This window comes from Excalfactoria chinensis, chromosome 20 (assembly GCF_039878825.1).
Source record: "Excalfactoria chinensis isolate bCotChi1 chromosome 20, bCotChi1.hap2, whole genome shotgun sequence".
Classification (NCBI taxonomy): domain Eukaryota; kingdom Metazoa; phylum Chordata; class Aves; order Galliformes; family Phasianidae; genus Excalfactoria; species Excalfactoria chinensis.
In genome coordinates, this window is record NC_092844.1 from 3,267,198 (window position 1) to 3,284,229 (window position 17,032).

A 17,032-nucleotide genomic window follows, 5' to 3' on the forward strand; every position below is an offset into this window, starting at 1 on the left:
GGAAGCCTTGGTCTTAAATCTTGTTTTGCACTCCTGGTTTCTTTGACTGGTGCTGCTTGACTCCCATTGGCTTCCATAGGAACTAAACCTCCTTAGGAGCCTTAAGAATGGATTATTAGAAGCCTCAGTGCCTTGGAAGAGCTGTCTTTCTGTCCTTTGTTTGGAGTATTAGGCCTCATCTCTCTGGCTTTTTGTTTAGACTGAGAACAAGTTGCTGCTGAAAGGAGTGGACAAGTAGAGCCAGAAGTGCTGGCTGTACTGAGGTGATGTTTGCCCTGTTTATAAATAAGATTTCAAACTTCACTCCTTGGAAAGCAAATAGGACCTCAGAAAGTGATTTCTGCTCCTGCACTGTAACTAGCAACGTTTAAGAGAACATGCATTAAAGTAACAGTTATGGTCAGGGGCTTATGTTTTCTGTTCTTACAGCCCTTGGTCTGAATATAGGGCTTGGAAGATTATTGATAATTATGTGGATTCAAGCCATAAGCACTGATAATTCATAAAGGTTAGTTACCTCATGCACCCAGTGTGTGACAGTTCAGCCCCCAGGGCATAAACTACAAGGGCTCATTGTAGGGATCTGAGACAGAGATCTGGAATTGTGGGATCACTCGTGTTCAGTTTTATCCCACTGTTTATATGTGGCTAGAAGATGAGTTTGGGTAAAATTTTAGCTATGATAAGACCTACTTAAAGAAAGAAATCTTTTCATTATCACTGATTCCTTTCAAGTTGTTTATATGCAAGGTTAATCCTCACCCTTTTCTGCTAGAAAATGGAGGCACAGCTGTGAATTGCAGGCTGGTGAGGCTAGGGCAGGAACAGAGCACGCCGCAATCAGTCCATGCTACACCCTTTCTTAAACTTTGCTTTCAGGGTGGAGAAAGTATGTTTTCCTTCCTACATCCTTTTCTCCTTGGCTGAGCTGCATTTTCCTCTGGTTACCTACTACACAACCCTTGTTCTCTTACTGATATTGCTTCCAGTTTCATCAGAGCAGTACTGACTTATACATATTCAAGGTAAGGCCTGTGGAGGTTTCATTGTCTCTGGAAGGCGTGCTTGTATTCTGTTGCACCAGGAGGCAGTTGTGCAGAAGATGCTCAGTAATCAAAAATTTGTGTCAGCCCTTGAGGGCAGGAATCAAGGACTGCTTACTCAGTTCATTGAGGGCAATTCATCTGAATCGACAGGGAATAACTTTCTCTTCTGATGCACTTCTGGAATTTTCATAAAGTCTTTGAGCTGGATTTTAAAAGCAAATGTTTTAAGTTCATCCACTGTCACCAGAGTAGATGTAGATGTGTAGCTGTCAAACACTAACTGTTGTTATTGAGTTTGTGCAATGCGCTTTATCACTTAATTCACACAAATTTGTTTTGACATCGTCTCGATTTAATTCTAAAGACATTTAGTGTGACTGAGCAGCACCATATACTTGAGATAATTATCCAGCAGGAGAAACAAATATTGTCAGCTGCAGTTCCTTCTGGTTGAGGTGCATCTAAATCTCCGGTTACGTAGATGCCAGATCCCACTTAAGTCAAGTGAACCTTTGACCACTTCTAAGGAGATAATGGAAGTCCTCAGAAGGGACTTAGAGGAGTATGTTTAACTTTAGTACGTTTACGTTCAAATAGTAGAACTGAATTCATTTGGTTAGTTTAAGAATGGAGCTTTTGCCTGAAGTTTCCTTGCTAGCCCTGAACCCCCCTGTCTTGTCAATGCATTCATTTGTGTTCTCGAAGTCTTCTAAGCAGCAGGAAAAAATGCTGCTAATTGACCTGATGGTTGCATTCTGTAGCATCAGCCATTGCTGTTGGAGGAGCATCCTTCCTTTAAGAAACATCTCCTTTCTGAGAACAGCCAGGAGTTGTTCCAGTTAATATTAGTGAAAGTTGGTCTGTTCAGTATCGTGAGGAACTGAGTGCATTCACTTGGAGTGAATGGTATTTAAAAGCCCCATGTGCCCGCGTATTCTTTTTCTTCCTCTGGTTTAGCAGCAATTATCTTCAGGTCAGATTGGCCAGGCTGCTCATGCTCACCTTGCAGATGCACGTTCAGCTATTGCCTGGCAGCAATAAAAGCTCTGGTGTGAGCTGTACTGCTCAATTTGCTGCTGGGGAAGAAGAGGAAGGCTATCTGTTCTGAAAGACATTTGGTCACTAACTGCTAAGTAGAAGGCAACTTGCCGTGATGTGCCAGGGAGGCTTCCTTCACTTGACTACATTCAGTACTAGTTGGGATTTACAGCAGATTCCAATGGAGGTGCTCACAGATAGTGTGAATATTGTATTTCAAGGGAAGCAGCGTAGTTTATCCCACTTACATGGCAGGAGATTAACAGCTCAGGGCACTAAGTGTCAGGCTTGGAACAGACCAACTGTTTCGGTTTGCAGTTAACAATGTTGCCGTGGACAACTTTCTCTGCAGGTTTCAGGAGTTCTGTAATGCTTTCAGAGGGGGAAAAAAAAGTGAGAGGGTAGTTGTCAGTCTAGCATTTAATGTTCTCTAAGCCCACTGACATCAGAATCGTTCTTGCTTCAATTCTGCAGTTGTTTCATGGGAAGCATTAATGAATTACTCATAAGCTTGGCCTCATCTTTCAAATGCTAGCTTGAGAATTTCTTACACCATGTGGTTATGCTGGAGTCAGGAGATCACAAGTACGGATAAGGGGCCTTTCCTGGATATTCAGCAATTAGTTTGGTGTGCGATTTAAAATCCAGTGATGTTTAACCTTCATAAACACAAAGGGATTGTAGGCTTTATGTTTTAAAATCCGGTGACATTTTAGCCTTCCTAAACACAAAGGGGTTTAAGCTTTATGATTTTATTGTCTGCGGCACAATAAAATGACACGACTTTGCTTTTAACTGGGCCTGTTTGAAGGCTCGCTAGGCTTTGCAGATGCTTAGCATGCTCATCATAATTGTGTTCATATGTGGTTATGGTACTTTAAGCTTTTTGTAGAACTCCCTATCCTACCATAATGGGATTTATCGTAGCTTGCTAAATTAGGAGTAGTTTTCTTAATGCTTTAAATATATATATTTATAATCTGTACTTATACACAGCTCCTCGTATTTCTAACTGCCAGAACTGTGTGAGTGAAGCACTTCTGATACAGAGCAGGTTTGGATTAGGAGATGTGCTTCAGTTAGAGACTTAGACTGTAACAGAAATCAGTGCCTTCCCTCCCAGAGCAGAACGATGTGTTAGACCCTTTGAATGTGAAGAAGTTTGTTTTAAAGCACCAAGTTCCTCGGAGGGTGCTGCAGCTGACATTTAGCTGGTTGTGTGCTATGCTGAATATCGAAATCGTGCCTGTGTGAGTGTAGTGAGGCAATAAAGATAGCGTTGCCATACTGAATAAAACCACAAGGCAGTAATTAAACACTCTTTGTGTTAAAATAGTTCATTGTGAATTCTCTCTTGCTGCCTCGTTGTGTTTGAAGGGGTTCTATCCTCTATCAGTTTGTTGCCACTAACCAGCAAAAGATGGCAGATGAAAGTGGATCAAGAGAATGTTATGGTTTCCTATGAGTTCCCTGCATCTATGTTTAATCACTTCCGTGTCCTTTAATCCCTCTTTAAATTTCTCAGGGTAAGTGCATGACAGACATCTTGAATGCATTTTGGTGTCTAGGTTAGCACTGTGTCTCTGCCGCTTTGTCAGTCCACTCGTGTAATTCTGCAGGGTGAGGCAGCAGGACTGAACTGCATAGCAGTGTACTTTGTGTCATGCAGACTTGGTTGTGATTGCACAGGCACTTATTTTAGAGGTTGTAAGTACTGTATCTCATAAAGACCAAAATCTGGATGATATCAGCAATTACATGTTTTTTGCATGTTTGTTAGAACCTCTAGCAAAGCTGTTCTTATGTGTGGCTGCATCATCTGCTGACATTAGTATGGTTTTGTATGGTAAGGAGCAGTTTTCAGGGCCTTCAAGTGAATGTTTTCCAGAGTCTCTAAGCAGCTAGATACACACAGCCTTCCAGAATTAGATCTGGGGAAATAGTATTAATTCAGTAAGCAACAAGAGTACATGATAGCCTGAGAGGTTTTATGAACACTCGGGCCATTGGTTTGCACATTGTTGTGTGCAGAGCTGAAGAATGCTTTTATGGGCAGTGCTTGGGAGGAGCTTCTCTGTCTCCTCAAGCAACTACTAAACAGGTGATACAACAGGTTGGGATGCAACTTAGATTTCAAGGCATCCTATTAGATATCAGAAAGGGCCTGAGATGTTTGCAATCTGCATTAATCATATGCTGGATTAAACAAAACTAAAGCGCAAGTCCTGTAAAAGCAGAGAGGCACAGAACACCTGCTTTGCACCTTTGCAGCAGAGATATGGAAATGCTGTACTTGCTCCTTGCCCTTTTCTGTAGCCTCTCCTGTCTCGTTTCCTTGCACTGACACAGCTCCACAGCTTCAGCAGAATGCCTGTAGCTCTCCTTTTGATCTCTATCTGCTCTCTTAGTAATAATAATAATAAACACACACAGGAAAAAAAATGCTGAAACCATGCATACTGTTGACTATTAGTTTCTGTTCTCTGCAGAATAATCCACCAACCAGATGCCAAGTTTTGCAGGCTGGAGGGAAGCAGCCTCTCAGTAGCCCCCTGATGTCTCCTGTTGGCCAGGTTTTTCTTGTCTGCTGCTGAATATGGCTTTTTCTGGCCTGACGTTTGGCACTGCTGAGAGCAGCTCCCCATCACAGTTAAAAGGTTTTTGAATTGCACTTCAGGGCCATCTTAAATCCCAGCATATTTAAAAGAAACTAATTGAGATCTGAGTTACTTTTGGGAAGCCTACAGGGACAGTGGACTCTTCTGAACGTACCTGGCCAGGAATTTGTCTCAAATGTTTGAATTTATTAAAATACTGCTTCAGATTCAGGAAACAAAAATGAAGGTGGTGTTATAAGGAACTTTATGGAAGTCCTTAGTTTCCAAAATGTTAACCTGGATTTTCCTTTTTCCCTTTCAGTTAACAAGCATAAGCCATGGATTGAAACGACGTATCATGGGATAGTCACAGAAAATGATAACACAGTTCTCTTGGACCCCCCTTTAATAGCCCTGGACAAAGATGCACCTCTGCGTTTTGCAGGTAAATAAATAAGAAGCGGGGTGCAGTACAAATCTTGATGGCAAATACTGTGTATTTTCCCTAGCAGCAGTGTCATGTTTGTAGCTTATAGATCCTAGGAAATACCCATGCATGGACCATGGTTTTATTTGATATTTACAGCCCTATTCACATTCCCAAGTGGAGAATAGTGTATATTGCAGATACTCTTTCAATTGCACGTGTGTTACTTTTTCTGAGTTCCTTTGCATAGCATCTAACCTTTTCTTCAGTCCTCCAGGTTCCACATTTTGCAGCATTGTTTGGAGTTCCAAAATGCGCATTTCCTTCTCATTCCAAACAGTTTTCTTAGAGTATTCAATTTGTGTCTTAATTTGTGTCTTAAGCCTCTTCTACTCAAAGAATCACTGATATTTCACAGCTTGATCAGTATCAGAGAGCAGAGGTGCCATAAGAGAACATTATTCTCAGCACTCTTTTTTTTTTTTTTTTTTTGAGAAATGTGAAGCTTTTGAAGTCTTCTGAAATATAAGCAGGTTCCTGCATCTGGGAAGGGTCTGAATGTTGTGAAGTGGGTTTGAGCCAGACTTGCTGCTGTGCAGAATATCTTCTCTGATAATGGAGTTTTTCACTGGTACCAGCTTAATACTGCCTGAGGAGATGTGGAAGTAAGCTGACTGTTCATAATCTTACAATCTCATGTTAGATTAGTTGAGTAGAGTTGAAGAGGTCTTTTCTTGTAGGTGCTGTTCAGCTACATGAGCAGAGCATCTCTGGGCTGAGATTTGCAGCCTGGATAATGCAGATGAAACATCATTCCTTTTGCTTTATTTGTTTCTGGTTCAGATCAGAGCACAGTTAGTACTGTGTTTGCTTGAAAATGATGAATTCAGGTCTCCTATCTCCTGTATACCTCAGTGGTTTAGTACTGTTTGAAGGCTTTTTCTCCTCTAACAAAGCATACAGGAGATGCAAGGAAAACCATGTTTGAAGAGCACTATCCAGCCTCTGCAGGTATTGAATTATAGTGGTCAACACAGGCTTAAACTCTACACTTGCAGATTAGTTGGTTAAATAAATGTTTTTTATGTCTACCATGAAATGGAACAATACTTGAATCCGTCTTTGAGGAGAGCAGATGTGGGAGTGGTGTTGAATCAGCATTACCAGTTTTAGTTGGTGGTGTGGTAGCCATGTCCTAGAATGGAGAATAGTGTTGTTATTGTCCAGCAGCGTCTATGTGGGTGTTTACGTGTGAGAAACCCATTAGGTTAGTGACAGCCTGTTCTCACAGCAAAACAAAGCATTTTCAGGATTAAATGCCAATTTCAGCCCTAAGTAGTATATGGGTATTGCAAATCAGATTTGTTCACGCTTCAGAAGGTTGGATATTTTAATTAGCTGTGCCTCCTAATTGAGCTATCAACCCTTCTGAACTGTCTGTAGTTTTATAATATTTTAAATAATCTTTTGCTTCACTTTAAATTTCAGCATGTCAAAATATCTTGAAAACAGTTCATTTAAATGCTCTGTAGGACATGAACTGTGGGGCAAGGAGGAGGGATACCTTTAGTACTTTGCTGTGGGTAGGATCCTTACATGCAGGTATGCAAAAATACTGTTATTTAGACATCTATTTCTAGGATAACTTGGTGAGCTCTTGCATCTGCAATAATACATTTTTGAAGGCAGAATTTGAATTTAGATGTGCTGGGCCTGTGTAATTCATAGGAACCCTCTGGCATCAGTGTTTTGTATTTGTTATGGATCTGCCTGGGAAGACAATGACCTTTCTAGCTCTTCACTGGAACTTCTCTATGTTACAAATTAAGTCATGCTGGAATTTGATCATAAAATAAAGGGCAACAACATTTTCTATTGTATGTTAGCATAATTTATGTCTAAAATCAGTTTAATGTTTCAAACACTTAGTACGGATTTTCCATTCACTGTGCAAAATAGAATTGACTTTGCATTGCATTTGAAACAAACTGTTTTATCTGAATGTGTATTGTTGAGGGTCTTACTTACTAGCCAAAGGTTTGAAGTGTTTCCTCTGTGGAAGGAAACTGTCATAAGGTTCTGATTTTCCCTGCCCTCTAAAACCTGGGGAAAAACACAGTCACAATACGATAACTTATTCTATTAATGATCTGGAACACAAGAATTATTTTTGTGGGGATTAGGAATTTTTAACTGAGAGCATGAATTTGAATAGAGCTTTGAAAATGGTCTTGCAGAATCTCAATTTGTTCTCTTAAAATCAAACAAAATCCACCGAACCTTTTGAGAGTCAGCCTCTCCCTGGAGATGTATAGCGCACATGGGCTGGTGGGTGAGCACCACATTTGCACGCTGTGCTGCCAGCCCTTGTTTGGTTAGGGCAGGGAGCTGTGCTGACATCCTGTCTGCAGCAGGCCAGCATGAATGCAGTGCTCAGCTGGATGGTGGCTGTAAGGAAACAATATGTGGAGAAGATGAATGCCACTGTGTAATCTGCGGATTTGATCTTGTCACATCCAAGGAGTAATTCAACAAACGTACATCAAATGCGGTATGCAGCCGTATCTGTGAAGTGAGATAATTTTTCAACTGTAAGTACAGCTGAGTCAGAATACTGTGAAGTAAAGTTCTGTCCCACTGACATGGCGTTTAGCTGAACGGGTGCCAATATATCAAATAAAAATCCAATTACAGGTCTATCTTTATTCTCTTAAAGGATAAGGAGAGAGAGAGAAATTCATTTCAGCGGTGAATCTCAACTTCAAGGTGAAACGAGAACAAGTGACGTGCATATGTGACATAGCATGAAACCTTAGGGAGCATATTTGCCACTAAATACCTTGCATAGGACTAAGCTTGCTCAGTGTCAGTGTGCATTTTATAACTGAGATGAAAAAGAACATCATCCATGTGTGGGATTGTTCATTAGTAAGTTGTCTTATTTGTCTTGAAACAGTTCTAAATCAGTGTGTAATATTTTGAAGAGATGGAAGCTGTGCATTTGCTTCTTTAGTGCACTTTTACCATAGGTAACCCTGCAGTTCTTAGGCACTGTAACTTGTCCAGTTTGAAGTACTTTGCCCATGCAGTAATAAAAGGGATTTTTGTTAATCTCATTAGCGTGAAGTGGAAAATACAATTATGTTGGGTCAATTGTTGTTCTGGGAAATATCTGGCAGGCATTGATCTCTAGTACACCTTGAACAGAAGCTTTGTGCCCTAAAAAGCATCTGGAGACAGATGGATATTAACTGAAGAGTTTGTTTATGTCTTTGCTTGAAAGCCTGAATATCTTAAAAGCCAAAATTGGAGTTGGTGCCTGAGCTGAAGTCCACTTCAGGTGGTTATGAAGTGACCAGTTGTTAACCAGCTTTGTCCCAGATGGGTAACTGCTACATTAACACACTTCTCCCTCTTCCTCCCATTACCAGGCTTTCTGCTTTCGTGTTCCCTTCATATAATTTTTCAGTAACCTTCATGTTTCACACCCAGTGTGTGCTTCTCAAGGTTAGAGGTCCTGGAAGGTGCAGGAGATTCCTTGCAGGTGGATTGTCAGTTATCATTAACCAGTAGCATCAGCCACAGATTGAAGCAGCGTAAGATGTTCACGAATGATCCTTTTGCCATATGAAAATCCAAGGCTGTATTTATATCCTTTGTAAAACTATACAGAATTAAATTATGAAGGTGCCTCAGAGAGGCAGTATATGTGTGCATTAAAATAAAGAGCTGATTATAAATCTAGGGGTTAGCAAACTGCAAGTTGCTGGCAATATCTGAGAATTAAAAGGAGATTTGCCCAAGGTGATTTTATGGGTACACATCTGCTATGCTGTACTGCAGTTCAGGTCAAAGATGACAGTAACCAGGAAAAAACTAATTGATACGTTAGATGATCTGCAAAAGGTGGTAGTATGGTGTTTGAACAAAATTATACCGTATAGTGGAGTGAAGAATGTGGTTAACTGTGTCTTCATAAAAGTTGTGCAGCCTTTCAAGATGCCTCGTACAGTCATCTTACACCAGTAAAATGGTAGAGAGTGTTGGCTGGTCCTTGAACCTGGAAAAGAAATGTACTGCTGTGAAAATACAAAGACTCCTCCTACATGCCCAAATTTCATAAACTAAAGCTTTCAACATCATCAGGGTCATAGCTGAGTGTGTCTATGTTTGAGAACTGTTGCAGCACCCTCGTTTTGAGTTTGATGCAATACTTAAACTTTGCAAACACTACAGCCTATACTGATAAAATACGGCTTGGAAGCACAAACATCCAGTGACTGTTATTTTGATTTCTGGAGATCAAAACAGGAATACAAACTGGTTTTGGTTTCAGGAGAGTAGCTAGAAGTTTGTTTCAAGTATCTGCCCTGTCTGTAGATAGAAGAGTAGTGGTAAACTTTGATGGAAATTCAACTTTATGGATAATTCTCTATCAACATGAAATTTTGAATGTTTCTTGTTTAGCAGCTGAATTATTTAAAGAACAAAAAGCCTTTAGATAAGCCTGCAATTCAAATCTCTCGCTTCAGAATTCTGCTAATGACAAGCTGGAGATAAAAGGTTAAATCATATTTAACATAACTAAAACTCTAAAATGGTAACAGTTACAACAAATCACCACTGGAATTGTAAAAGACTTTTTTTTTCCCAAAGTTTTTCTGTGTAATGTGTGCATCTTTGCCTTTTCCTTATTTGTTCCCTTTTCAACCTTTCCTGTATTACTGACTTGGGTTTATCTTTTCTCCTTTAGAGAGTTTTGAGGTGACAGTCACCAAAGAAGGTGATAAAGGGTTCTTTCTATCCCTTTTATGAATATTAACCCACTAACTTTGGTTATGAAATGGGGAATCAGCACTTAAACAGAAGATCCTGTCATGCTCTTTGTCCCATTTATTCTCCCAGTTCTTTTCTATTTTAAAGTATATCGATAAAATTGTTATGTAACCAAACCCTTGGTTAGAAATATCTGTACATCAGACATCCATTTGAACCACTGGGGATCATTGTGCATTATGCAGGCACTGATGATTTGGGGAAAAGGAACATTTTCTGATGTTTTCATAGTTTCCTTTTTTGGACATTGTTTTTTGATTTGCTTGGTAAAATATAATGTTGCCAAAGCATTATTAACACCTTCTGTGCAGTGTGTTTCTTTCAGTTTGTATTTCAGTAGCTTAAAATCTGAATCAAGTACATTTTAAAAACGATTGTAGGTGTATCTATAGTAGGAATGTGTTCTTGGTACTGTGGTTCCACTGCAGTTATAACAATAATAGTGTTTTATGTTGGTAGAAGAGAATCCCTTCCATAACAAGCTATGCAGGTAAAAACCCAATACAGCTGATCAAAGATTGAGCAGCTTTTGTTAGTGCAGCTGGATCAGCGAGGGCTCAGTCCTCATTACCTGCTGACAGATTGACCCAACTGCGCCAGCAAGGTGACTTGTAACGTAATCTCAAGCTCAGACATGTTTTAGAATGATGTACAAGGAGCTTCATTTCAAGTGCATTAGGATGAAGAGATTGAATGGAAAGGAAAGCCTACCAAATTGTCCCTTGTGAGAGCTTTCTCGATTAATAAATTTGATCTGTTAGTAGATAGCTGTTGAAATGGATGCCTGAGAAGTTGGTATTTCTACCTTTCTCATTCGGTAGTTTATTTTGATTCCCTAATTTTAGTCAGGTACATTGCACAGGAAGACTTTGTTCATTGATCTCTTGACAGAATTTCTGTAATTAAGGTGCTGAACCTGTCCTTGAAGCTTTCTCATCCCTTGACTTGTAACTGTGCATTTTAACCTTTTGCTCTGGTCAAAATAAACAAGCCGCCCAGCTATTCCCAGTAGCTTGGCATAGAAGAGATTACAAGTGGCCTTGGCTGTGTGCTCTCATAAGTTCTACTCTTACCCTAGAGCTATCTCAAGTACTCCTGTGAAATGCCTGTCTATATTTCTCTTTTTCTCTTTTGTATTCCTGCATGAATGGATGCAAGTAAACGAGTTGCTTGGAAGGCAGACGTATGCTTCTTTTTACTAAAGTTCCCAGAAATCACCCATTTTAAAGCACAGTGCTCTTGCTTTGTCCACAGACCCTCACAAACCCTTGGCTGCAAACTATTTGGTCATTCATTTAAAAAACGCGTAGTGATTTTGACCAGTTCTAACCTCTGTTGCTTTGAATCTGTAGGTGAGATTTGTGGATTTAAAATTCATGGGCAAAATGTCCCCTTTGAAGCAGTGGTAGTGGATAAATCCACTGGTGAGGGAATAATACGCTCCAAAGAAAAACTCGACTGTGAACTACAGAAGGACTACACGTTCACCATACAGGCCTATGACTGTGGGAAGGGACCAGATGGAGCAAATGCAAAAAAATCCCACAAGTAAGTGAACCTGTGGTTGGCTGAGGGGAAGTTTGGTTTCAGCTGGTCTCCTGTTCCTGGTGATTTATGTCCTGTGTGTCTGGAGTAAACGCAAACCAAGTGTTAATAGTGGAAGACTTTCATATAATGGCAATATAATTAGTAGCAAAATGGAAATGAACTGTTTTGATATCTGTAACTGTATTCTCAATGACACTGCTTTGCCCTCCACATCTCTGATGACTCTTGAAATATTTAAAATCGGACTTGAGTTGATACAAAGACTCAACATGGGTTAGCAGTTATAGACGTTGTTTCAGAATTCAGTTTCAAGACCAAAATCCTGGTTCAATAAGCCATGACAAAATGGAAAAGAATACATATTGCTTTCGTTTCCGCCGGCCTCACCCTAAAAAGCAAGATCAATAGCATAAGGTTCTTCTCTGCCTAGATTAAAGGATGGGAACAAAGCAATCTTTATCTAAAAAATAAACCACAATTTAATTGCTCTCTGGAAATTGACTTGCAAGTAACTGTATAACACCCTGGTGTCAACATCTGCCAAGCATGTGAAAGATTACTGTCAGTGCAAAGCAAAGAGGGACACGAACAAGATGAGGACTAGTTTATCAGCAGTCATCTTGGTGACAAATACAGTTGTTATTCTATAGCTGTATGCTTCAAATACACAGCAGAAAGTTGTCTTGTTAAGGGCTACACTGATGGCCTAATAAAAAGGCAGCCATTCAGTCTCTCCAGTATATATTCAGAAATACCTTATTTTAGGCATCTCATGTAAGAGCATGAATGGTAAATAAATAGTTGAACTGCCTGGCACACAGGTGGCTGATCTTCTGCCTTTCTGAGCAGGCAAAGCACAGCTTCCTTGGTAGAGGTGTGATGTGTGTGGTTGCCAGGTGATGCATTGTTATGGCTGTGCAGATTTCTCTCTGGGTAGTGAGCTAAGACAGCTGAGGTTGGTGAAGCTGTCATTGCAGCATTGCCCTGTGATCCAGGACTGTGTTCTGCAGTTCTTCTTTTGCCACAGAAAAATAATGGGGTTTCTAAAACCTGTACCTGCAAACCACTGCTATTTCCTGCCTTGTAGCTGTTACTTTAGTGAGGAATACAAGCAGTGTTTGCTATAGAAAGCCTTTAATTTGGTGCAGTTGTTTGGGTATACGGGATAAAAGAAAACCTTAAATATACTTTTTGAAAACAAGCATTTTAAGTCTTTTGCTTTTACATAAGGACCACAGAGACTGGATTCTTTATTTACATTTCCAGATACTTCTCAGTATTCACCTTTTCTGGACCCAGTCTGTGTAAGATTATTTAGCTTGCTGTATGTGCTACAGTGCATCTTCCTATTGCAGTTTTTCTTCTTCCATTTAAACTGTCTGATCTCTCAGTCCTACATCCAGGAAATAAATCAGTTTTCACTGACATACAGCACTCAGTGCTTCATTATCAAAAGAAAGCTAATCAAAGGCACTTGACTGAGCTCCTAGTCTAAGATTAGTCGTGTCTGTCATTCACGTGAAATAAAAATTGGATGTTTGTGTCACATACTCTGACAGCAAAAGAGAGCTGAAAGAATTGCAGTGCTATCAGAACTAAATGCCTATTTTGTCACAGCTGTACTTTGTTATATTTCTGGAAAGTGGCAGCAACTCAGTAGCTGCAATGTTGGTTTTCTGATTTCAAACAGCAGTAGTAAACAACAGCTTGGAACTACACAGAATTACATAGCAAAGCACATGGAAAATATTCACTGCTTTTCCAGTTCGGGTACTTAGTCTTGTTAGTAGTTGGTGACATCTCTCGAGGAGCTTAAATTCTAGGGTAGTTTCATCTGTAAATGAGGTGTTCTGTCAGACTCCACACAAGAATGGGAGATCTGCAATGTAAAGAAAACTGACTTTGGTGTTTTATTTCCAGAGCAACAGTACACATTCAGGTGAACGACGTTAATGAGTATTCTCCCGTGTTCAAAGAGAAATCATACAAGGCAACCGTTATTGAGGGGAAGAGGTATGATAACATCCTGAAAGTGGAAGCAGTGGATGCAGATTGTTCACCTCAGTTCAGCCAGATCTGCAGCTATGAAATCGTAACTCCGGACGTTCCTTTTGCTATTGACAAAGACGGTAAGAATGTGATGAAAGACAGAGTGGGAATTACTGTCATTCAGTGCCTTAGGCATAGGGCTTCAAATTGATAGCATAAAACTGCAGCAATCCTGCTTTAACCCTTATATATATATGTGTGTGTGTATTATATAATGCAGTATAGTTTACTGTGATGAGCCTGATAAGTATATACTTGTTGTTCTGTATGTTTATACTTATCTTCTGTATATATATGATTTTTAAATACCTGGATCTTATGTCTAGCATTGAAAGCACAGGTAGTGAAAGTCTAATTCATTTGTCTGTTTGGCTGCTGAAATCTTGTTACCAGTATAAAGTACATAGGTGGTACCTGTATAGATTTAACACAGCAGTGACCCTAAAATCTTCATTTCTGAATATCATCTTTTTCTTTTTTTTTTTTTTTTTTGCCAGGTTATATAAAAAACACAGAAAAGTTGAGCTATGGCAAAGAGCATCAGTATAAACTGACAGTAACTGCGTATGACTGTGGGAAGAAGAGAGCTGCTGAGGATGTATTGGTTAAAATTAGTATTAAGCCTACATGCAAGCCTGGCTGGCAAGGTTAGTTTGAGCTCCTTCCTATCTGCTTTGGCAGTGCCTTCAGTTAAACAGGAGGGATTTTTTATAATGTTGTTTCTTTGTATAATTATACAGGTTGGAGCAAAAGAATAGAATATGAACCCGGTACTGGTTCTTTAGCACTCTTCCCAAGTATGCGTTTGGACACATGTGATGAGCCAATAACCTCAATTCAGGCAACAGTTGAACTGGAAACCAATCATATTGGGAAAGGCTGCGATAGAGACACCTATTCTGAGAAATCCATTCACAGACTCTGTGGTAAGGATGCTTTTGTTCTGATAAAGTGCTTATTATAAGCTGAATATTATGTTAGAAGATGTGCGGTTGTATTAGTTGGTGATCTGAGAGGGAATGCTTGGGTTCAGTGTGATGTTCTCATGCAGATCTCTTCAGCTGGTTGATATTAATCTTACAGCTACCGTAGTGGCAAGAAACGGGCATTATTTTCATGGATATGAGGGACAAATGATATTAATGTAGTGGTTCCTGAGACAGAGGCAAATAAAGTTCTGCATTTTCAATGAGATCAGTAAGCTACTCAGATATTAAGTGTATGGAAGACATCATAATATTAGATATGTGTAATGTTAATGCCACATTATTCAATAGGAGATTTGCCTGATATGTGATGATAACACATAATACTGGCAGCAAAACTAATGCTCATTAAAAGCTGCTTGATATGAAGGTAGCTGTGATCTTTCTAGTTACTACCTTGTTTTCATGTGAGCATTTTTATTGTAGGCGCTGCTTCTGGCACAGCTGAATTGCTTCCTTCTCCAAGTAGTGCTGCGAACTGGACGATAGGACTTCCTACTGATAATGGTCATGACAGTGACCAAGTCTTTGAGTTTAATGGCACACAGGCTGTGAAGATTCCAGATGGTGTTGTCACCGTCAATCTGAAAGAACCCTTCATGATTTCAGTGTGGATGAGGCATGGCCCTGGAACCAAAGAGAAAGAGACAATTCTTTGCAATTCAGACAAGACAGGTTTGTCAATACACGAAGTATGAACAATCTAATTTGTTTTTATATGCTGTGATAGCATCTGTGGGAACCTTAAGTGTTTTCTATAGATTTTTCTAGGTTTGGAAGTGAAAGGAAGTAAACTGCAAAGCTGTTCTTTACTGTACTTACCTGTAGAGGTGTGCACTTAAATTACCTAGCTTCAGCTGAAATGAATTAGGCTTGTTTATCTGACTTTATTTATGTTATGCATTTCCTTTCATCACAGTAGGTGTATTATTCTGGCAAGGAAATCTAATTTTTGCATCTCCACAAATAGCCTTATTCTTGATACTGCCAAAAATCCTTAAGATACACATATCAGGTTTAGTAACAGCATTGTCTGCAATATATATTTTTTTTCTAGGTGGAGATACTGTCTCTCTTAACAAATCTGATTTGCTTGTGCATTTTTTTATCAATTACTGGCCATTTACATAGGAATATTCAGAAATTGTGAATTTTTTTTTATTGAGTGCCTAATACTTAGAGGAGAGAATGACAATACTTGGAACTCTTGTGCAGATATGAATCGACACCATTACACGCTGTATGTGCACAACTGCCGCCTGGTTTTCCTCTTCCGGCAAGATCCTTCAGAGGGAAAGACATACAAGCCTGCAGAATTCCACTGGAAACTAAATCAAGTAAGTTTGGAATGACTGGTAAAATGATAGAATGCAGTGAAAAACATTGGAACTTGAACTTGCTAATGAGGTAATTATTAAGAAGTACTATTTACAACTCCAGACTCCTGATACTGAGTTCTTTATTACCCAGTGGTATTTACTTTGTGATGGGTGTCAGGGATAGATGCCTGTTCAACTTGATTTTGACTTGCTACTTGCTTTAGTGCTTTCATTAAATCCAGTGGGATGCTCATGAAATAAAGTCCAAGTCATTGTCCTGAAAGGCAGTGAAGTGTGGATTTATGTCTGAAAATAAAATGCCAAACTTCAGCTGTTGTGTCAGTTATCTTCACTAAATGTACTGTAACACAATGAATACGAAAACAGGAGGCATCAGCATTCCAGTTTATAACAGAAAATTACTTCTGAGCATGCAGCGCTGTTGCAGATCAAAGTGTTTAATGGGAGAACAGAAGAACGTCTTAATACTTTCTCACACTATAATAAAACCTGTGACCTTTTACACATTGCCAGAAGTAGATACACATATTGTAAATAGAGATGAGCCAATTTGCATAATTTGGTATTTACTCCACAGAAATAGAGCAATACGCCTCATAGGGATGCAGGTACTTTCCCCTGTTTGGGATAAGAGTTGTCTGTGTTCTTTCAGTTTGTCTAATCTTAGTTTTTTTTTACATTTGAAAGCAGGTGCTGTAATGCCAAGTCTTTTCTTTGGCATTACTACGATCTGCAGAGTTTATTTCTGTGAATTAATGATGATTATTATTATTCAACTGCAATCTTTTTCTTTTTTTTCTTTTTATTATTAAAACAATTTTTCATACTTCCTTTATTTAGGTCTGTGACAAAGAATGGCACCATTACGTCCTCAATGTTGAATTTCCTGCTGTAACACTTTATGTAGATGGTGTTTCATACGATCCTTTCCCAGTGACTGAAGATTATCCGCTTCATCCTTCAAAAATAGAAACTCAGCTAGTAGTTGGAGCATGCTGGCAAGGTAACTGTTTACAATTGTTAATACATTCAATTAGCTTTTTTATTGTAATGCTATCTTTGTGGTTAGCCTATTAATACGTAGCTAATCTTTCTGTTGCACGAAAGATAACTTCCAGTGTTTATTGCTGAATATTTTGGGGTTTGCTTTTTGTTATCTGATATT

The 17,032-nt window shown here is 39.3% G+C and overlaps 1 protein-coding gene across 4 annotated transcripts in view; it reads left to right on the top strand.

Annotated features, from left to right (window-relative positions):
* The window catches only part of CLSTN1 (calsyntenin 1), a 31,773-nt gene that overhangs the window by 3,345 nt on the left and 11,396 nt on the right, over nt 1–17,032 (top strand). For 2 of the 4 annotated variants that reach the window (XM_072354564.1, XM_072354567.1), the window contains exons 2-10: nt 5,004–5,126; nt 9,862–9,891; nt 11,297–11,492; nt 13,413–13,621; nt 14,039–14,188; nt 14,282–14,467; nt 14,954–15,202; nt 15,743–15,864; nt 16,708–16,870. In XM_072354564.1, the coding sequence (XP_072210665.1) occupies nt 5,004–5,126; nt 9,862–9,891; nt 11,297–11,492; nt 13,413–13,621; nt 14,039–14,188; nt 14,282–14,467; nt 14,954–15,202; nt 15,743–15,864; nt 16,708–16,870 (1,428 nt within the window). The remainder of the gene's footprint in view (nt 1–5,003; nt 5,127–9,861; nt 9,892–11,296; nt 11,493–13,412; nt 13,622–14,038; nt 14,189–14,281; nt 14,468–14,953; nt 15,203–15,742; nt 15,865–16,707; nt 16,871–17,032) is intronic. The other 2 variants (XM_072354565.1, XM_072354568.1) reach the window with 1 other exon arrangement.